Source organism: Tiliqua scincoides, chromosome 7, assembly GCF_035046505.1.
Source record: "Tiliqua scincoides isolate rTilSci1 chromosome 7, rTilSci1.hap2, whole genome shotgun sequence".
In the NCBI taxonomy this organism is placed as follows: Eukaryota; Metazoa; Chordata; class Lepidosauria; order Squamata; family Scincidae; genus Tiliqua; species Tiliqua scincoides.
Genome location: NC_089827.1, coordinates 69,997,014 through 70,020,219, shown reverse-complemented (window position 1 = coordinate 70,020,219; position 23,206 = coordinate 69,997,014). Strand labels below are relative to the sequence as shown.

Here is a 23,206-nt window from a genome sequence, read left to right as displayed (position 1 = left end):
CTTAACTCCTAAGGAAAAGCATACAAAAAGGAAAATGAGGTCATTTGATAGCTAGGATTTGACAAGGAAATACGAACAGTGGTAGTTTCTCATGGAGTTACTCCATCCTAGAATGGAGAAAGGGAGAAGTTCTTTGAGAAAGTTAACAAGCATGTAGGTAGGGTTGACTGGAAAACTATTATGCACTTGGACTTCCAAAATGTTTTCAACCTCACCAAAGGCTCCTGAGCAAAGTTATCAGTCACTGGACAAGAAGATGGGTTGTTTAACATATAGTAACTTGTTAACAGGAAGAAAACAGTAGGAGAAAAGAGCAGTTCCTAAGACTGAGAGACATTTAACTTGTCCATCAACAATGGGGAGTTCAATCTGAGTAATATGTTGTCATCTTAGAACTTGGCTACTTTACAAATCAATCTGGTGAAGCAGCCAAGTTCTAAGATGACAACATATTATTCAAGATAGTGAAAATCCAAGTGGCCCCGCAAGGAGCGCCACAAAAATCCACACTGGGTAAATGGGCAACTAAATGGCATCTCCCTAAGTACCAGCACACACAAGCGTATGTAAGCAAAATGATTAGTGGGGTTGGAACCCCTTCTCCACAAGGAAATGCTAAAGCGCTTTTAGTTTAGAAACGTGTTGCCCAAATGGGGCACGACAGACATTTCTAAAATAATGTATAGGGTGGAGAAAGTGGATAGGGACTTCCACAACAGGGTGCTTCTTCACTGTGCATAATTCATTCATGGAATTCACTGTCACAGGAGGTGATGGCCACTGTCTTACATGGTTTTAAAAGAGGCGTGAAGAGCGTCCGATCATTCACCTGACCTGATGAGAAGACAGACGCAGGAGCACTGACAGTATCTTAGCCACAGGACAGCAAAGTGCAGAATTTAGGAAAGTGCTTGCCCAAGTATCAGATACTTAATGTACATGAGAGGAGTGAGTGAGCAAGCATGGGGCTGTTAGACATGAGGCTTCGGCCTCAAAGTGGAGTCTTTTTGACCAAACGTGTGCAGCTACAGCTTCTCTGCATCACAATGGATTGAGACAAATTTCATGGAGGACAGGCCCATGGCTATAAAGCACAGTGGCAGATGGAAGAGGCCCCTGACAATCAAGTGCATGAGGACTGTGCTTGTAGGCTTGCCAGATGTATCTGGTTAGCCATTGGGAGAAGCAGGATGTTGGACTAAACCGGAACTCTGAACAAGCAGAGCTCTTCTAAAATTCTTACGGATAAGGTTCTTACGACTCACCGTTCTAGATGTCGGAGGGGCTGATGGGCTCGTGAGTGATACCATCTCCTGGATTGCCAGGCGCAGCTTTAGGCGATGGAGGGGGTTGCTGATTCCAATTTCTCTCTGAATTTCGGTATCGGACAAGGCAGACATAATGGCGCCACTCTTCACATTTGCACGGCAGGCTGCCACGTACCAAGCGGGCATTCCCAGCCACAACTGTAGAGAGGGGGAAAGGCTCAGTTAAAAACCATAGGAACAGATTGACTTGCTGAAGTTTAGCCTGTGTAAAGGCTGAGCTGAAATGAGGTGCGTGTTTAGCATTTTTCTCCTTGTGAAATGCACCCTGATGATCCGCGAGTTGATTTTTTTGGTTTGTGGGGGCTGCAGAAAGAAGGGATGCTCTTACACATGCAGAGAGATCACATTGTCCCCCTGTACCTGGCACTTGGGTTGCAGTGGTTCATTGGGAACCTCTTCACAGGCCTGACTGGCCACAGCTTTAACACTACAACCCTATTACATTCAGCACCTCTAGCAGCTGAATGGGATATATACCGAAGCTAAGTGACCCAGAAGTACATCTTTTGAGCTATTTTTATCCCTGAGAGGAATGGACACTGCATGGTTTGGCTGCAAGAAGGCAAGAAATGCAATTTTGGCACTTTTTTCCATTTTAAAGGCATTTAAAAGGCGACCCTGGTAACCACGGTGAGTTAAATCCTGAGATGCCAGATCCATAGATACCGAGGTTGTACCTGTATTTTCTTTTTGGTTCAAAGTAGCTTTTCATCCCAGTAACAGTGACATCATCATGCAGCCAATCAAATTTGGCTACGCGATGATGTCACTGTTAGCAAGAGGAACAAAAACTGTTTTTCAAACCAAGTTTAGCACAGAAAGGGAATCTGCGCAATAGTGAACTGGTGTGAAAGACATACACTTATGGAGGCCTTTAGGGAAACACTTAAGGCTAAAGTTCCTTTTGATGCTGACTGAGGGAGGCGGCGGCAGCAGACTTGGGGTGAAAGGACCCATCAGAATCTGCTGATCAATGCAGCGCCTTCTAATTGCTACATGGATGGGCCAGCCCCAGCTGTATGGTGTTATTTGCCATTTGTAAATTGACCCTTTAGAACTACCCATTCCATTTCTGTCTCTAGATACTCCAAATACCTTGTACTTGAACTGGTCATCCTTTGTGGCCAATCAATTTATGAATATTTAATGTGGCTATTGCGAAAGTGTCTCACTTGGTTATAACTCTAGAGCAGGGGTGCCCAAACCCTGGCCCTGGGGCCACTTGCGGCACTCGAGGACTCTCAATGTGGCCCTCAGGGAGTCCCCAGTCTCCAATGAGCCTCTGGCCCTTGGGAGATTTGTTGGAGCCCTCACTGGCCCGATGCAGCTGCTCTTAGCATGAGGGCAACTGTTTGACCTCTTGTGTGAGCTGTGGGATGAGGGCTCCTGCCACAGCTTGCTGTTTAACGTCTGTGATGCAGCAGAGGCAGCAAAGGAAAGGTCAGCCTTGCTTTGTACAAGGCCTTTTATAGGCCTTGAGCTATTGCAAGAACTTTATTCATTCATATAAGTTCATCTTTAATATATTCATTTATATAAACTTATGTAAATTTACTCAAATTTTAAATGTAAATTAATTTTTTTCCCCGGTCCCCCGACACAGTGTCAGAGATGATGTGGCCCTCCTGCCCAAAACGTTGGACACCCCTGCTCTAGAGCAAAATTAACATAATATTCAACTGGTTTATGACAAAGCTATGTTTTCCTTTTAGTTATAAACATTTCTGCCTTATATCCATTTAGTTTGCAGCTTTCAGCCAAGCCCAAGTATGTTCATGTGACAAGTAATTTAGACTTTTCATGGTAGCACACTTTCAGAAAGTAAATAGAATCAAGTTGCCACTTTAAAACACAATGAGTACTTCCACTTTTGCTTATAATTTTTATACTTTGTGCAACTTTTACCCAAATATGCCAACTTGGTGTGCACCATAGGATTTAAGCTGCCCTTTCTCCTTAAAACTTAAAGACTCATATTTCTCTTTTTCTCAACTTGCACATCAAATGGAAGAATATCTGTTTGAGTAAAGTTTGTTGGAGATTTCAGCTCCATCAAATGTCCTCTGATGCTTCTGGCTTTGAAGAACAAGTGCAGGAATCTCACTTCAGGAGCAGTAATCCTGCAGATTTTGGGCTGAGTTATTTTGAAGCTCAGCATCTTATTTTAAGGTATTAGTACAAAGAAGCTCTTATACATAAGTCAGCCCCAAATCACCTTTCCTCTGAAGTGCCTGCATATAAAAGAACCCAGTTTATAGCCTTTGTGCTCAGGGTAGTACAGTTATTTTTATACACTAGAACACATGATTCTTTACTGCTGGCACCTGTGTGCTCAGAGTTCCGCTATTACAGACAATTTCAGAAGCAGCATCTAATACGGCAGACTGTCGTCCATGAAAGCTTATGCTGAAATAAATTTGTTAATCTTCACGGTGCTACAAGATTCTTTGTTGTTGTGCTGCAACTAACATGGTTATCCTTCTGGAAGTCAATTCAGAAAGCAACACTTAATAAGCCTGAATTGTAAAAAAAGGATACAGCATAGTGGTTTACCAGCAAATCTTCTAAAGATCAGGTTTTGATTAGCTTGGAAGACAAATTTTGTCTGTTGATGGTACTAGAATCCTAAAGACCATATCTAATTTTTATTCACCTGAACCATTTGTCTACACTACAAGCATACACCTGAGTTCATCAGCTTCCAAGTTGTAGAATCCTCTCCCAGGGAAGATCCAACAAGCTCCCTCCTTTCCTGTTTTTGGGTTGATGAACGAAAGCACTTTTATTCCACGAGGCGGAGGATGTGGTGACGGCATCTGGCCTGGACGCCTTTAAAAGGGGATTGGACAAGTTTCTGGAGGAAAAATCCATTACAGGGTACAAGCTATGATGTGTATGCACAACCTCCTGATTTTAGAAATGGGCTATGTCAGAAGGCCAGATGCAAGGGAGGGCACCAGGATGAGGTCTCTAGTTATCTGGTGTGCTCCCTGGGGCATTTGGTGGACCGCTGTGAGATACAGGAAGCTGGACTAGATGGGCCTATGGCCTGATCCAGTGGGGCTGTTCTTATGTTCTTATGAGGCATTTTATGATTGACTCTGTGGTTTTTTGCTACATTTGCCTGGCCTTTAATGCATTTTTAGTTCTTGCTTGATTATTTTCATTTATATTTTTTTCAATCGAAGTCATGCTGAAAAATTATTTTTAAAAGTGGTTCAAATACAATTGTCTACATCAAAAAATAATCATATATGGCAGTGGTTCCCAACCTTTGTAGGGGAACTACCCCCTTAAGGAGGGTAGCCACTCCACTAGGCAAATCTTCCAGCAAATCTTCTAAAGATCAGGTTTTGATTAGCTTGGAAGACAAATTTTGTCTGTTGATGGTACTAGAATCCTAGGCAAATCCTAGGCCAACAGTGGACCTGTAGAAAGCATTTGCACATGCTTCAGGGTTTCACTGCTGCACACAGTAAGTACACCCCACCGTTTATGCTTACCCATATTCGGTAGTGGCGCAACCTGGAAGCACACACTAATGCTACCTACGGGTCCCCTGTCAGGTCACTATGCTCCTTAAGGGGGTAGTGTTCCAACTAAAACCATGCATCCCTGACTTGAGGGGTTGTGACCTCCAGGTTGGAAACCACTGACATATGATGACCAGATCTAACACCTCAATTGCCACCATTTCATTTAGTGATAGATGAGGAAGTTAATTTTGCACACCATACTTATGGTCTTCAGAGTTCTGAAGGTCAGCAGTGACCCCCTTGAACAACAGGCTGGCTAGGCCCAAGGGTGGACAGGCCGTTTGTGACATTAGAGTTGCTGATATAGTGGCAGCTAAAAGGGGCTATGACTCTGCTGCCCATACACGTCCACTGTGACATCATAAAAGACCAGGCCATCATTCAGGGCAAGTGGGACTAGCACTGAAAACAGATAAGAAGGAGAAAAACAAGGAAAAAGGACCATCAGGAGGTAAACTCGATTATTCTCATGATCCATCATACTGATAGGCCTTTTCCTGGTTTCTAATATCATATATAAAGAAGAAGAAAAGCCAGCAGCTGCCCCCCCTTTTTTTGTGGCATGGTAGTTGTATGCATTTTACCAGAAATTACACACACACACTCCAGTCAGGGTGACTAGATACAATGGAGGACAGAGTGTCTATACCAGTGGTTCTCACACATTTAGCACTGGGACCCACTTTTTAGAATGAGAATCTGTTAGGACCCACCAGAAGTGATGTCATGACTGGAAGTGACATCATCAAGCAAGAAAATTTTTAACAACCCTAAGCTACTATCCTACCCACACTTACCCAGGAGTAAGTCCCATTGACTATCATTGTTAAAAGAATATACATAGTAGCTTGTTAAAAGTACAGGTCTGTAACATTTCCCCAAATGCAGTCACATACCATGGTAGCACCAAGTCTAATATATTAAAAATAAAATATTGAAATGAGTGGGGACCCACCTGAAATTGGCTCGTGACCCACCTAGAGGGTCCCTACCCATAGTTTGAGAAACACTGGTCTATACCTTTCACCATTTATAGAAGAGGGAATTGGGGCAGGTGTAGCTTTTTAAACCCTTCCATGTTGAGCTGCACAAGTCAAAATTCCCTCTTCTGTACAATGGTCAAAGATATAGAAACTCTGTCCTCCTACGTATATGGGAGAGTTTGGGAACAAACTGGTAAGTATTTGCAGGGAAGGGAAGAGACAACAACATGATCGGAATGATTGGGAGGGAAGGGTTTTTAAAACTTACCTGGGGATCGCTATGGCTCTCGGGAGGGTCCAGGCAGCCTGCAATCCCTTTTGCAATCCTCCTAGCAGCTCCAAACTGCTGTAAAAAGTTTTGTCACAAACCTGGAAGTGGTTTTTTCCCCCCTTTTCACAGCAGCCTGGAGCTGCCAGGGCAGCTGCAGAAGGGGTCGCAGACTCCCTGGACCGTCTGGAAAGCCCTAGCGATCCCCAGGTAAGTTTTAAAAACCCTTCCCTCCCTGGCAGCAGCACGATCGTCCCAATCACGTTGCTGCCATCGCTGTCAACCCGCCCCTTAAGGGGGCAACAGTAGAGCTTCCCTGGCTGGGGTGTCATGCTGCACATTGTGTAGGAACTCTGTCCTCTATGGTATCTGGTCACCCTGACTCCAGTACACATGTGAAGACAGGATACAATAAAGGAGTTACGTAGGCTGACATACGTGTCTAACCCGCAGTTTGGCGTAAATAAACTGAAGGACACACACAGCAGGCTAAAAGATGCTCTATCGGAGCATCTTGAAGAGATCATCATTCAGTTCGCATCTAATGATTTTTTTAAAACGATAATTTAAAATGAGTATGTCTTGAGAGAAGTTTTGCTATCTTTTATTCTGCATCTACTGCCACTTTTGTTATCATTTACTACAAAGCCTTTCACTGCTTCTTTCAATGCCTTATATTGTTTTTCTGCTTATTGCTGCCTTTTGCTATTTTATTGCTGTTCCATTCGTATCTGCTGCTTACTATATTGCTGCTTGTGATGGTTTTATTGTTTACTGTTCTAATGTTTGTTTTATATTGTTTTTGGTCCAATCCTAAAAGGACCTTATGCTGCCAGAACAGTTATAAACCGCAACATGCTACTCAGTGTGGCCTGGCCATCCTCACAAGCAGTGAGCGACCTGTGGCTGGAGGACGTCTACCAATGACAGTAAGTAAAATGTTCCCTTATCCCAAGAAGGCCTCTTTGGCCTCTTTGCATAGCCACATCGGACTGGGCGGTTTATACATTTTGTTAGTTGTCCTGGGTGTCCACAATGTGGGGGGAAAGGTGGGGTATGAATGCATTAAGTAAGTAAATAAATAAGTAAGTGGGGGTAAAGCAAAAGAATTTGCCACTTTGTGCTAGAAAGCACATTTGGAATATTCTTTTATTTCCCTATTATGAACATTAAACATTGCCTTGACCTTCAATGAATTTTAACGTACAATCAGGTATACCTACATTTTCAGAATATTTTCCTACAGCTTACCTCTAGCCACGCAACCACCGTAGGCCCATCCCACTGTGCAAAAGGCAACCCCTTCCTCCGAGCTTCCTCGAGCAGTTCATGCCTAAAAGTGTAGCAAAAGCCATTAAGAATATGGTGGTACCTAAAAACATCATAGCTACAACTATGTTATAGCATATCAAACCGCAAGGGTGATATTGTATTCATTTGTCTGTGCAAATCTGTTGAACTGTACAGATCTAAGAAAAACTGTTCTTTTCTTTTTAAGAATATTCTTCTACATAGGCCTACATTCTTCTACACATATTCATTTTTTATCCTGCCATTCATCTGCAATGTCTAACACAGTGGTTCTCACTTTTAGCACCGGGATCCACTTTTAAGAATGAGAATCTGTCAGGACCCACTGGAAGGGATGTCATGACCATAAGTGACATCATCAAGCAGGAACATTTTTTACAGTTCTAGGCTGCAAGCCTACCCACACTTACCCAGGAGTAAGTCCCATTTACTGTCATTGTTAAAAGAATATACATACGAGTAGCTTGTTAAAAGTACAGGTCTGTAACTTTCCACAAATGCAGTCACATACCATGGGAGTATCAAGTCTAATATATTAAAAATAAAATATTGAAATGAATGGGGACCCACCTGAAATTGGCTTGTGACCCACCTGGAGGGTCCTGACCCACAGTTTGAGAAACACTGGTCTAACATGTCATCAAATCCACATTTTGAAATTTAACCAGTACTATATTTTCGAAAATATTATAATTATAATTATATATATAATTACTTCAGTGTTGTTATGAACCATTGCATACCAACATTTACTCAAAATATCATCAGGATAGCAAGACAGCATTTCCCTTGCAGAACACTCCAAGATCACTCCAAGATGGAACAACTCACTGCTTAATAAAATAAAGTATCTATTTGTGCTGTACAAGAGGGTCAAAGTCACTCCTGTGGTTAAGACTAAACATTTAGGATAGAGTCAGACATTTGTTCCCAAACTATATTTGTAGTAACAGTAGTAGGGAGTAACCAAGTTGACTTTCTGAAGGGGTACTATGAGACGTGAAGTCCACAGTCACCATTTGTTGCATAAACTAGATTTTGACAACCGGTTCAAGAAGTGATGACAATGACATTCACCATACAGACATCCTCTCCCACAACCTTGGTCCAACTTGGTTCCCACTACCTGAGGGTTGGAGGTATCAATGCTTATGGGCGAAGTTTCCAGCACCATTGGAAAAAGATTTGGGTACACCATCCTGCTTTGTCAGATCAGCTTAAAGTTTGACATAGTCCAGAATCTGCAAAGAAGATTCAGTAAGGCTGTAACAGCCGAATTCTGAGCTGCCCATTGCACTGGGACCGCCATGGCACCGAAACAGCTGCCACAACATCCTGCACACAACAGGGCAGCCACCAGCAGCTCCCACCCAGGTAAGGCAAGTAGCCCCGCAATGGGCCTACTTGATTCTGTGACAGCCCTTTGGCTGCCGTAGAATCAAAAGCCTCTGTGTCGGGCACACAGCCCGATGCAGAGGTTCTGGATGTGGAGGAGAGGTGCACCTTCAGTCTCGCTTCTCTCCTGTCCTGCTCCTGCCCCCGGCATGTCTCCTCCCCACCCTACCCCACCTCCCCCTACCCCGCCTCCTCCCTGCCTCTCCCCACGCCCCCACCTACCTCTCTGCTGCCTGGCGGTTGGGGTGACTGCGGAGCAGCGGAACATGCCAGTGCTGAGCTAGCACCAGTGCTGAACTGGTGCCGAGGGCTGCAGATGTGCCACATGGCATGTTTGCAGCACTCAGCGCTGGCAGTAGACCAGTGCTAAGAGCTCAGAATTGGGCTCTAAATCCCCCCACTCCTCAAGTGGCTGTTGCAAAATTGGAAGGAGAACAGGTCACCTGGCTACAATGGAGAACATATCCTCCACTATTACTTCTGAACACCTGACCACTCCTGCTCAGGTTGCTTCAAGAGATTTATCCAGACAAAATCGGTTGCATGATCTGGCACTTATGTGCAGGGTAACAGTGTACGCACATACATGTATATTTTTAAAACCTTTTGAGGAGAGGTATGTGTTCTTGTCCACTAACACAAAAAGAAGCCAATTTTTAACACCTGGCATTATTTACATGTGCAAAGAAATTACAAAACTGAAGAAGCCATTTTTTAACACCTGGCATTATTTACATGTGCAAAGAAATAACAAAACTGTATATATGATCACTCAACGACATGATCAATCCAAACTGCATGAAACCAGTTTTAAGTTTTCCCGTAGAAAACATTCGGCAAGACCTTATATCAAGCAGTTGAACTCAAGACTAAGGTTGCTCCTCTTGTAATATTGCCAATTTCAAATTCTTTCTTACCAAACTTAGTCCAAATGTATCAATACACCTATTCACTAAAGGCCCAATCCTATCTCTGTTACATCACCAGAACATGTGTTCCAGGGACATAACGTGCTTTCTGGCTGTTACAAACATGACACACTGGGATGCCCAGCCTGGCAGCAGGGTCCCTGCGGCAATGGACTGAGGATGCTCGCTGCCACAGGTAAGACTGTATAGGGGGTTGAAGGGAGGAAGGGAGAAGTGGAATGGAGACACCCACGGTCTCTCCGGTCCTAAGAATGACTTTAAAGGCCTCCAGGAGGCTGCAATTGTCACTTCCAGTTTTTCAGCAAAAACAGAATTAATGTTTTAAGGCCTTAGAAGGCCTTTGGAGGGCTGGGGGGGGATTCCCTGGCCCTCCGAAGGCCTTCATAGGCTTAAAACGCATCTTCCGGTTTAGCCAAAAAACCCAGAAGTGACATTCTAAGGCCTGCTGGAGGCCTTAGAAGTCATTCCAAGGAGTGAGGAGGCTGGGGGTGGTCTCTTTGGCCCTCTGGAACACAAGCTCTAATCATGTCCAGGGGCTTTTATATGCCAAGACCAGCTGATTTGATTATCCGTGGGTTTCAGCATCCGCGGAGGTTCTGGGAATGGATCCCCTGCAGAAGCAGAGGCATGACCAATACATTTTTAGTGGCTATTGTTCTGAATTTTATGGAATGATTTATATTAAACATGAAATCATTCAAACTCATTCATTTATGCTTTCAGATTATGCAGATAACTCATAGCTCAATCCTCTCTAAATTCCCACATTATGATGGAGCAGCACCGGTGGGGATTATGCTGCTTCCTGGGGGGAATTTTGGCTGCTGGAGGGTAAAGAGACATTTGTAAGATCCTGCAACTGCAATGCATCAACTTGAACCTGTGCCAGTATTAACGGTGGCACAAGTCCAAGTTGATACATAAGGCAGATAAAGCCTGGGAAGGAGGTGAAGATATGGTGCTAATCCCACCCCCTCCCAGGCCTGATCCACCCACGTCTGCCCCATCTCCTCCCACCCTTCCTGCCCTACTCCTGCCTCTGCATGGACTTACCTGCTCTGGCCTGTCCTGATGGCCACTGACGCGCAGGGGAAGGCTCTGGCCTTCTTGCCAGCGTGCCAGCTTCCATCGCTGTTGCAAAGCACTTTACAGAGCTTTTGTGATAGTGTGTGCCCGTGGAACAAGTGTTCTGCTGCTGCAGTACTTGAATAGGATTGGATCATGAGGCTTTCATAGCACCCTTGTGACAAACCACTTTCGCCCTACCAACCAATATTATTACAATATTGTAAATATTGTAATAGTATTACAACTATGTATGGAGTCTCTCTGACAAGTACCTTCAGGTTCTACTAAAAGCACAAGTTCTGGTCAAGACGAACAACTGAGGTGATGACTAAACAATATGAAACTTCCTTAGGATTGAATTTTTTAGGAGTGGCCACGGTGTCTGCTATTCTTAATGCTACAATATATCTTGTATTGACGGTGAGATGGCAGCTGGCTATCTTCTAACTCAACCTAGGCTTCATCATACTTCCAGAAGATGATGCGTTGTGACTGTGCCTGGAACACTCACGCAATTAAGCCGACAGGCCTAAAAACGTACAGTTCAGGCATCAGCACCTCAATTGTAGTACCAGACTTGACAAGTCACTTGTCAGGTATGCTCAGATCTTTGATTCCATTATAATATTAGTGTTATGCTTTCGTGAGCCATATACAAGATAAATTGAAATGGGTGCCCTACAGTTTAATCCAGATCATTCAGTGGTAGGTCCATAAGAACTCCATAAGGCATAAGAATAAGAAAACAAGAATGAAATGGCTCTAGTATTAATTTACAGAGCATTTCATTTTCAAGCACTGATTTTTTTTAAAGGAGTTGCTGACTTTAGTTCAATTCAGAGATGGCATAAGAGATTGGTCAGATTGTGTCCTGGACAAGATACCAGGGCCAGCTGTGATGGAAAACATGTCCATCACAGCTGGCCCCTGCAACTCAAATACTATAGCAGGTGTAGTACTCAGTGCCACTAGGAGTGGGCAAGAGAACCATGGGGGAGGGGGCACATGATTTGACAAAAAAAATTAAAGCAGTGGACTTAGAATACAGGATGGTAAGTTTATTTCAGACAAACTTCCGATCTCAAGTGCTGCTGACCAATGGCACAAAGCATGTGAAGTTCTTCATAAGCTATCATGCTCTTCCATGGCTCCCGTCCTTTTCCGCAGGGATTGTGCAGGACAATTTCCTACGAGACGGTGTCCAAATTAAAAAAAAACCTGTCAAGGAAGATTATGAAATTGCTTTCTTGGGTTACCAAATCCTGCCCTTGTCAAGAAGGCTGGTCTACGTGACCTTTGAAATTCAGTTTAATGAAATAAAGTCACACTGGTCAATAGCACATACTTCTGATTAATCTTTTCAAGTGCATAGGTTTCCAACACTTCTTAGAACTTCTCTCGATCCATATCTCATTTATAATCATTTATTCTGGGGTTTTCTTTTGTGCTCAGCAGGTTGTAAATTATGACCAAGTCTAATTTATCACTTGTTCATAGTGTTCTTTAAAAAAAGAAAAAAAAAAACCACCTTAAAGTATACTTTAAAGTAGATTTCTGGTTTAAAAAAAATCACTGACGTTGCAGTTCTATACACATTTTCCTGGGAATAAGCCCCACTAAACACAATGGCACTTGCTTCTGAGTAGACATGCCTAGGATTGCACTGTAAGACAAGCTAATTAAAGGGTCAAAATATTAACACGATTCTAATTTTAAAAGACTGAAAAGTTTTTTGTTTTTGTTTTTAAATAAAAGCACAATCTGCTTAAATAAGACCATGAACACTGCAGGTGAGTGCATGTAGTGCAACCTGGTAAGAGCTATTGCTTATTCTGAAAGCATACTAAGAAACATGGTTTGGAACGCTGAATAGGCACAACTTTGAATTACAATGAGAAAGAATTAATATATAGCAAAATGAATCACCGACCTGAATAATACACAACCTCACTACCTTGGAATAAAATTGCTAGATACAATTACAGGCTTCTGGAGTTTTCAGGTATATTGAACCATATTAAATCCATATTTGATTGCAGCCATTTTAGCAACACATTTTAAAATAAAACCATAAATTAATAACTACACTTTCTTGCCCTCCCAAACGGACATTTTTTTTTATAAGCCTACTATTCAGTCACTGAAATGCCAAAGTTCATAGACATTAATAATAAAATTCTATGTAATTTGCATGGAAAGGTTTATACAAGGATCTAATAAGAGTTTTTGTCCCATCTAAATTTATGAGAGAATGCATTTTTATCATTTTAGCCACACTGAGGATAGCAATAAAATATATAGCCACACTTGCAAATTAACTGAATTGGTAAGAAATGAAATTGAGTGGAAAAACCAATACAAAATACCATTGTTCTATAAATAGAACAAGGGAATGAACAAATGAATGAGTGAAATACTAGACTCGCACCACGGAGGTACTATAAAGTTTTTACCATTGCTTTCGGTGTATCTAGAATTTCATCCAATTCATTTAAAAAAATATATATTTGTATATCAGTGGGCTAAGAAGAAACAGAAATAGCCTTTGAAAAGATCTCAAAAGTTGCCCAACTTGGAATATTTTAAAAACTGTTTTTGGTTTAGTTTACATAATTCTGCAACATAAAGTGGCTCTATAAAAAGAAACAAATAATAATAGAAGAGAAAATAAAATAAGTTCAAATATGGTGCTGAAAATGAACATGATCAGCAACCATTGTGGTTTAACTTACCCAGATGTGCTTTTCATGAGATGAAGAGAGATGGATGGAAAAGAAAAGCACACAAATATTAATGAATATATGTTAATCCACAAAAGAAATCATATGATAGATTAAAAAATTAAAGAAGCAGCATAGTTAGGATGGCCTTTTTTTTTTATTACTAAAACTGACCTCCCTCTATTTTTCTGCTAAACCAAGCACATTCGTGCATTTCGAAAACTGAATTATCAGTCAAAAGATGTTTACTGAATTACCCAATAAACAACTGCTAATTATTCAGTCATATCTTGAGTTGAAGGCTCTTCAATGCTGGACGTACCATACAAAATGGACAGACGCACAACAGAACTAGCCTCAGTGAACACACAAGACAACATGCAGGATGGACTGAACTGGGATTTGCCTTTCTGCTACAAAACACCTGCCACATGAACGCCCTGAACAATTACATTAAATGGCATGATAATTTCTTCATGTGCAGTAGTTAAGGCGATTAATTACTTACTCAGGACCAGTCTATCCCCCTCCCCCCCAATGCAGTGAGTCCCAAGAATTGCCAGGGATACAATAATTTATCTTTTAAGTGTATATGCTTCCTATCTGCTATACTATGCTTTCTGTGAAGACTGAATAAATTCACGGACAAAAAAACCAATACAGAAGAGGCAGTAATTTAGAAAGCATAATGCATGACACAGACCCTCTACAAACACAGTAGCAGATCCATAGTGGTGGTTTCAATATCAATTGCCCTTGCTTTGTAGAAGCTCAGAGTCACATGTTGTATTCTCCATATGAATGAATCCCTGGAGATAGAGAAGAACTATGCGGAAAAAGAGATTCTGTTTGTATGAACCAGGCCCTTAAGAGATAGGTGTGTTGGTCTGAGGTTGTCTTTTACAGGCCAGCAGTTTCACCAGCCCCAAAATCTCATCTGATGCGCAACTCCCACTGTAACTTTTCCCTTCCTTCTCTTCCCCTTAGTAAATGGAGGATGCCAAGCCTCCAAACCTATTGGATTTTCCTCCCTTTTCCACCCCCGTCACTGCATTCATTTGGTTCTTTGACCTCTCCTTCCTCCCCACTTTGCTCCAGCCTCCTACTTGTAGTTCAGAAAAGGCACATGGCAGGAACTAAGGACTGGAAGAGTGGAGATGTGCTTGGCTACAGCAACTACTCTATTCCTTTTCATCCCAGGGTCCTTGCTCTTTTCCTGTTCAGAAGAGAAAGCAGCCAGCCAGGACACAGAAGCAGCTGTCTGAAAGTGGGGGCTTTAGTTGCCATCAGGACGTATGGGGTGGCTGGTGGAGGTGGGGGTCGCTTCTGTCAAACTGCTACCTTGGGCCCCAGGTTCACTGAAGCTCTTTAGCAGGCTGACCATATGTCATGCACACGGAAACAAAACAATACTCTACTTTAAATGACTGATTGAATCAATAATTGAGATTTGTTCATTACCCATGTCTTCTGAACTTTCAGGCATTCCTAGCAATGTGGGGCAGCTTTTGTATGATGCACTCTGATGAAGCGGGAGGTTCTTTGTGAATGACACAGCCTTACGAGCACTACTGATTCTATGTAAAATACTGATGTGATCAGGCCTGCCTATGGAGGTGCACTGTTCACATGCAGCTTCCAGTTATTTCAGAGCATACCATAGGAAAAAGGCTCCCAAGCGGGTAGGAGATATGTCTCAAGGCAGAGGTTCCCAAACTGCTGGGATCTCCAATGCTTCCCCCCCCCCCGGGGCTGTGAATGCAGCATGTGGCTCCTGGAAGTGATTGGCAGTGACATCATAGAATAACTTGCTCTACATGGAGCAATACATGGAAGCCATTTGTTGGTTTTGCTAGATTATCTACAGAAATTTTATATGTACAGGTCATGCCTCGTTATCCACTGATTTAGCATCCACTGATTTGACTCCCATCTGATACCAGTTTCCATCTTTAAATACCTTGTAACAAGGAAAAAAAAGCACAAAGATCCATTTTCCTACCTTCGTACTGTTAAACTGCACCAGTTGCAAGCTTCTTGAGGTTAAAGATAGCTTTAAAGACCCACTTCTGAATTTCTTGCTCTTCCATTGTCACCCCAGAATGCATCAGTATACACACTACACCTCATTCAGTCATAATTTAATTCCATTATTCACCCCATCTAGTGGCTGAATGCAGTAGTGTCTATACTACAGTGACACTATGCAGTAGTGTCTATACTATGCCTATACCAAGGCATTCAGTGGCAGCAGTGGAGAAGCAAGAAAGCAGGAAGTGGGTTGTCTTTAAAGCTATTTTCCTACTGATTCGGTATCCACTGATTTTTTTAAAAATCTACTGAGGATTCTGGAACAGAACCTCTGTGGATAACAAGGCACGGCCTGTATATATACTTATGATTGGGCAGTCTGAACACAGAATACGGAGGTTATTCCTATGACCCACAGCCACAATTACTGCTATTCATTAAAAGAGATTGTTTATCTGATGGCAAATAATTCTATCGTTTACACCGCCCTAACCCACCACCAAGCACATATTGTAAATTCCCAGCTTCAAAACACATATTCCAATATTAATACTGGAAAAAAACACTGTGAAAACTCTTGATATATTTCATGGAAATACACGGTGATTATGACAAATTTAGCCTTATTTTCATGTTGGAACTTACTAAACATACTGGTTAAATTAATTCTGCTTATTGATGTCTTCTACACAAGCATAACCCAGTACAGAAACCGGATAAGCATTTGAAATAAACAGAATGTTAAATGCATGTTGAACTGGTTAGCAGATTCCAACTTCAGATTGCTATATCAGGACACTTACAGGATGAACAATGAACAACGAACAGAAAAAATACATTTTTTCTTGCTGCCACACATTATAGAAAAACATGGCTGTCATGCGCACACGACAGAGAAACATGATCAGAGGCTGGAACATACCTATGGGAAAGACGTTAAGATTAACAACAGGAAAGGCTTTAAGTAAAAGCAGGTGACCAAACAATGGAAAGGATCAGCAGAAGCAATTAAAAATCTCTGTGGAAGATTTCAGATTAGAGTATTAGGAGTAAAATGTCAGAACTTCAAAACATCAGTGAATATGCATTAAAAAGTATGATTTTTTTCTCTGTGATTTTAAATCATTATTTTCTATATGGTGCATATAAATATTGAGAGAAAATTATATTTTGGGCTCAATTCTATTCAACTTTCCAGTACCAATGAAACTACAATGCAGCCCTGAGTTAAGGGAACAAATTTTCTCTTACCTTGAGGAGGCCTCTGTGATTAACCTGCTGCTGCCACCCCACCCCCCAAGGAGGGCAGGGTTGCATCAGCACTGGAAAGTTAGATACGATTGAATCCTTTTACTCCTTATCTTTTTTTTTTAATAAAAACATATTGAGTCACAGCAGCTGCTGGAAAGTTTACAAGTAAATGTACTCACATAAGGCACACAATTATCCATGTACATAAAAATTTAGCTTGCCACTTTCATGGAAATCCAAAGAAAAAACAAAGTTGCTAGTACAACTGATTGCACAAGCCTATCCCCCTTCTGCTGTGATAGCGCAGAAGTTAGTAGCGCTGGTGGGAAAGCCTCAGCCAATCCACTGGTGCAGGGAGCAGCGCACACTGGACACACTGGAAATGGAAAAGGTGGAAAAGAGAGCGACTAAGATGATTACTGGGCTGGGGCACCTTCCTTATGCGGAAAGGCTACGGCGTTTGGGCCTCTTCAGCCTAGAGAAGAGATGCCTGAGGGGGGACATGATTGAGACATGCAAAATTATGCATGGGAAGGATAAGTGGATAGAGAGATGCTCTTTACACTCTCACATAACACCAGAGCCAGGGGACATCCACTAAAATTGAGTGTTGGGAGGGTTAGGATAGACAAAAGAAAATATTTCTTTACTCAGCGTGTGGTCGGTCTGTGGAACTCCTTGCCGCAGGATGTGGTGACGGCATCTGGCCTGGATGCCTTTAAAAGGGGACTGGATGAGTTTCTGGAGGAAAAATCCATTATGGGGTACAAGCCATGATGTGTATGTGCAACCTCCTGATTTTAGAAATGGGCTATGTCAGAATGCCAGTGCAAGGGAGGGCACCAGGATGCAGGTCTCTTGTTATCTGGTGTGCTCCCTGGGGCATTTGGTGGGCCGCTGTGAGATACAGGAAGCTGGACTAGATGGGCCTGATCCAGTGGGGCTGTTCTTATGTTCCTAAGGTAAGTTCTGCATCAGGCAGCGCAAGGGTGGGTGTAATGGACAGGGGGAGGGCAGCAACCAGGTAGAAGGGGAAGGGACTATCTCCCTTCCCAGGCCCAATACACAGGGCAATGCAGACTTGCAACAGCAATTTAGCAGGTGCAGGTCCAAGTTGACCTACTGCAGTTCCTGGGGATTACCTTGGGGCAAGGGGACAAATGTCCCCTTACCTCCAGGAGACCTCCAGCATGCAAAATTACCCCACAGGATGCAGTGCAAGCCAAGCTGGTACTGCTGCATCAGTGCAGGGGAATTTAATTAAGATTGGGCTGTGAACTTCTGCAATTTATAACAGGCGGCACAGATAAATACCAACACCCTTTGCACCTAAAACTGTCTACACGGTAATTCACACTCTTCCCCGGGCCTCAGAATGACTTATAAGGCAATTAAAAACTTCACTTCTGGTTTCTTGAAGAAAGCAGAAGTTGCATTTTTTGGGGCCCAAATGGCCATTTTGAAGCCCCAAATGGATGGGTCCTGCCTCCACATATGTGAATTTGGGACACACAATTTTAACTAACTGCGAGTTCCGAACCTACAATTGAGGCCAGATCTGAGCTCCCAGACAGGACCGGAGGTGTTCTCCGGTTGCATCTGGGAGTCTTTCTGAAGTTCCCGAAGTGTCGGAAGGACACTTCTGGTTTTTGCCGACACTTCCAGAAGCCTGTGGAGGCTTTGTGTGGCCTCTACAGGCCTCAGAATGGCTCTGGACACAACCAGAACAAGAACTGCAACCTGCAGATTTAACTATTTGGGGTTTCATTATCCATGGGGAATCTGGTAACATATCATCCATGGATACCAAGATATAACTGTATGTTGATCAAATACATTTATGTGGAGATATAGGAAACCAAATACCTACTGGATATACCAAGCAGATACAGCCTAGGCTGAATATATACACAAAAGCAAAATAACTACTAACAACATACCACAGAATAAACGGGATATGACCATGCACCTACTTTTTCTTTAGTCTTCGGTCTTTCTCCGCCTGCGTTCCAAGTTTGCCTAATCCCAGAGAATCTTGTACAGCAGCTTCTGTTTCCATGTAACCTCCTGGGTGAAAACAGAAAAGAGAATTTTCCCCTTGTCATTCTTTCCAAGCACTTTTTGAGTTTAGTTTTAATTTATTGGTGGATTGTTGTGTTTGCTTTCCGGAGCGGAAAAAAAAGAAGAAACTAAGACTGTAAATACTGAAGCTGCTAATTTTGTTGCACTCTACACTGCAACTGATAAGATTATTTGCAAGTAGACCATTTGTGAGACCAATCTAAATGTCTTCTTCTAAACTCCAAGAATGCAGGTGCTACAAAGTCCTAAAGTTTTTAACCGAAAGCCCCCCCAGCTTGTCTTCCTACAGGGAATTGGGCGAGGGTATAAAATGTTTGACTACCTGCCTGGTAGGCAGGTAGCTGAGGAATCCGGATCGCTTCATCCCGACCAATGGGATTTATGAGAAGTCCTGTGGTGCTTGGAAACTACTGCTTAATACCTGCAAATCATGTTCTGTCAGTGCTGACTGCTGAAAAGCAGCCGTAAAGTGTGCTCTGGCAGTGCACCGAGTTGCACACTGCTGGACTTCAGGCAGGAAGGCCAGAACTTTCCCATACATGTCACTGAAGTCCTGGGTGCCTGCCCGAGCAGGTAAGCCAGCAGGGGAGGTGGGGTGGGCAGAACAGAGTCAGGAAGTGGGGAAACTGGGTGGGAGGTGGGGAGGAATGGGGGTGGGAAGGCTGTGGGAGGGGGTAGATCCAGCAGTGATGGTGTGCACTGGATCCTATCCCTTCTGGCAGCCAGCCTTCCCACTTCCATTCTCTCCTCAGACTTGCATCAGTGAATTAACTGCTGCAAATTCCAGGAGATGCGTTGTGGGGTTGGAGGCTTATGGAACTTACAGAAGGCTTATTATCCCCTTTGAAGCCTCTCACTCCATCCCCCTCCCCCCCTCCACTGATACAGCATGCACCATTTCAGGCCAGCTGCACCATGAGGTGGGGCGAGGACAGGATTGGGCTGTTAAATTTGCAAAACACACCGGGGAAAATCTTATTTTTGCAGCAAAATTCTTCTGAGTTTTTGTAATAAGGATGTTGAAAAATTATCTGGATCCTTTAAATGCAAATTTGTCTGTAAGACGACAAATTATATTTGATACTGATGATCGGATAGTTACTATATGATGAACACCAAGCTGACTGTGTAATAAATCTGGCTTCCTGAAGCTGTTGCGAAAGTGTGAAATTTGGTAGATCTATTTCTAGAATAGCCTCTGGCAAAACTGAGACAGAGAATAGTTTTTAAGAGAGTCCAAAGTAGCTCGGTAGAGGCACCACTTCCCATTATGAACACATAATTTTTTGTCCATTGTCACTTCAAAACTGGTCTTGCAGTTTTTGAAACAATACGGGATGCTTCTGCACACTGTAAGTAGTGATCCTCCTCCAAACATCTTCAGTTCTGTATACCAGGGGTCTCTAAACCCCGGACTGGGGGCCAAATGCAGCCCGCAGCAAGCCTCTTTCTGGCCCATGGCCAACCTCTTTACCCCGAAAGCCTCTGGCCTACTCAACTGAACATGACCAGAACTGTGCTCTGATTGTGTCTGGAGGGTTTTCTGAGGGCCAGAGAGGTTGAATGAATGAGCCCATTCATTCATTTATTCACTCATCTAAATTCCAGCTCTAATTTATTTATTTAAATTTTATATTTAAATTTTTTTCTGGCCCTCCACACCACGCCAGATATTTGATGCGGCCCTCTGGCCAAAAAGTTTGGAGACCCCTGCTCTAAACCATCTACTATCTTTTTTTCAGCCATTCAGAGTGTTGGTCCAGTCAATAATGGAGGTACACACTAGACCAGTCTTGTATAGTACAATACACAGTATGTCAGACTCAAGTTCATTGGCTGCACAGTGAATATCATAATGCTCAGCCACACTGATCATGCACAATTAAGATATGCACTTTACTATAACAAAACAGACCATATTTAAACAATCATGAGTTTGAAATATTGAAAAATGTGCTATAATGTACCATTGGGTGATTTAAAATTAAAGACAACATTGCAATGTTAACCAGTGGCTATGGAAATAATATTCTGAAATATTTTCCTGTGTTTCCTTTATTTCCAAATAGGAAAAAAGTGGTTCTTGTTCAGATCAACATTAATTTTGTTATACATTACTTGAATTTAAGAACAGACACCACAGATGCAACAGAAGAGAAAAAATAAAAGTCAATAAGATGATGATTCAAGGCAATAAGACGATGATTCAGAAGCATGCTGGAAGACCTCAGGAAGAGATAGTCAAATGAGATAACAAAAGTACAGGAAGATCAAAGAATGAAGAAGAATAAAGAAGGGATCCCAAGTCTCAACCTTAAATATGGATTTTTTTTCCAGTCGTTCTATCAACTGACATGAAAGAATACCACACTTTGAAAAGAATATAATCCTGAACTAGGCCTCTTTAAAACATTAGGCAAGTCATACCAGACAGCCACTGAAGTTTTTTACAGTATGTAAAAGTGAAAAGGATCTTTCTATGTACTAATACATGATAATATTATGAAAGATACATACAGGAGTCCCCATATCCATGGATCCCATATCTGTGGATTCAGGTATCCGTGGATTGGGTTCGTGCCCCCCCCCCCACATGCACTAATCCATGCTCTGAAGCTCCTTATACAGCACTGAAACTGGAAGTCACACGTTTTCTATTGCAGAGCTCAGTTTGAGCCTGGCAGAGGCTGTGGATGGATGTCCTCGGCCTCTGCTGAGCTCAGAGGCCCCCCCCCCGGAGGGGAGGGGACCGGGGCTCCCCTCCCTTCCAGAGGGTTGAAACAGTAGGGATGGGCATTCACCTGTATCTGAGGTTTAAGCTATCCATGGAGGGTTCTAGGTGGCATGCCTGTATTGATAAGCAGTAAACTTTAGCTGAAACAACTGTTCATGTTTTAAGGACATAAGAAGGGTAACACCAAGAAAGCAAACAAACAAATAAAAAAAAAACCCCAAAACAAAACCAAACTATGCTTATTTCCAGCACTAAATAATGTTTCAATGTTTCACTGTTGTATTTAAGAACATTAAGAGCTCACAGCCTATAATGACTGCGCAATGCTGGGAAGGACTGTAGGTCAGAATCCTAACCAACTTACCAGCACTGGCATAGCTGTGCCAGTGGGGCATGTGCTGCATCCTGCAGTTGGGGGGAAGTCACGGAGGCCTCCTCCAGGTCAGGCAATGTTTGTTCCCTTATTTTGGAGTTGCATTGCCCTTATTTCAGTGCTGGAAAGCTGTTTAGGTTTCTGGCCATAAGCAGTCAGAGCCAATTGTAAAAGGCCAGGAGCACCAGCAGGAAGGCCTGTGATTGTGTCATCACTTTTCCTGACGCTCGCCAGAGCAGGTAACTCAGCAGGAGAGACCGGAGGGGGTGCATCAAGTGGAACAGGGAGAAGGGCCAAAACGGAGCAGGGAGGGTGAAGGAGGCACAGATTGGGTCCAGGAATGGGGGAGGGTGGGTTTCAGCCGCAGCAGCGGCCATCAAATCCTAACCCCCTTCCCAGACCAGATGCTGTGACGTGGGTCCATGCGGACCTGCACCAGCTATTTAGCTAGAACATGTCCTAGAAACCCCCCCACACTGAAAGACATTATAAACTTATAAATGAACATATTTTAGTAGGATCTATAATGTCAAATCTTCAATGTATTCTAACCATCAATGATGAATAGCAACTACATTCATCTTTGTACTCTGAAGTGTTATCTAAGTGACAGCAGGGTGACTTATTGCAATAATTTTATTGAAAAAAGAGGGAAATTTTCTAAATATCAGAACGTTTCTTTTTCTTCTTGGTTTCTTTTTGGAAACTTTTATGGGCAGCTGGAGGTAAGTGCATGTGTGTGTGAGTGAGAGAGACATTATGCCATTAAAAGGGCAGTAAACATGATAGTCCTGTCCTTATAGTGGGTAAAGCAGAGACCTCTTCAAAAAAATTACACCTACTACCATTTGACACCCGGAGCCCATACATTTTTGTCACCCCACACGACATAATTATTTAAGTGATGTCATGGTTAGAAGTGACATAATCAAGCAAATAATTATAAATAATTAAATAAGGGGAAGCTAGCCCTGTTCTACCACGTGAGTTTTCTCTGTAGCCTGCCTGCAATAAAACCCCCAACACACACACACACACACACACACACACACACACACACACACACACACACACACACACAAATCAATGAGATTTTCAGCCCTACCTAGTGCCCAGTTCAACTTAAGTGCTTATATTTCAAGCATATCACTATCAGGACCTACCTGGCTTTATGAGTCTAAAATAGAAAAAGTTCAC

At 42.7% G+C, this 23,206-nt stretch overlaps 1 protein-coding gene across 1 annotated transcript in view; it reads right to left on the bottom strand.

Moving 5' to 3' along the window:
* The window catches only part of PPFIA2 (PTPRF interacting protein alpha 2), a 270,632-nt gene that overhangs the window by 17,293 nt on the left and 230,133 nt on the right, over positions 1-23,206 (bottom strand). The window contains exons 20-22 of the mRNA XM_066634342.1: positions 18,794-18,887; positions 7,367-7,448; positions 1,266-1,466 (exon numbers count right to left, since the gene is read on the bottom strand). Of these exons, the coding sequence (XP_066490439.1) occupies positions 1,266-1,466; positions 7,367-7,448; positions 18,794-18,887 (377 nt within the window). The remainder of the gene's footprint in view (positions 1-1,265; positions 1,467-7,366; positions 7,449-18,793; positions 18,888-23,206) is intronic.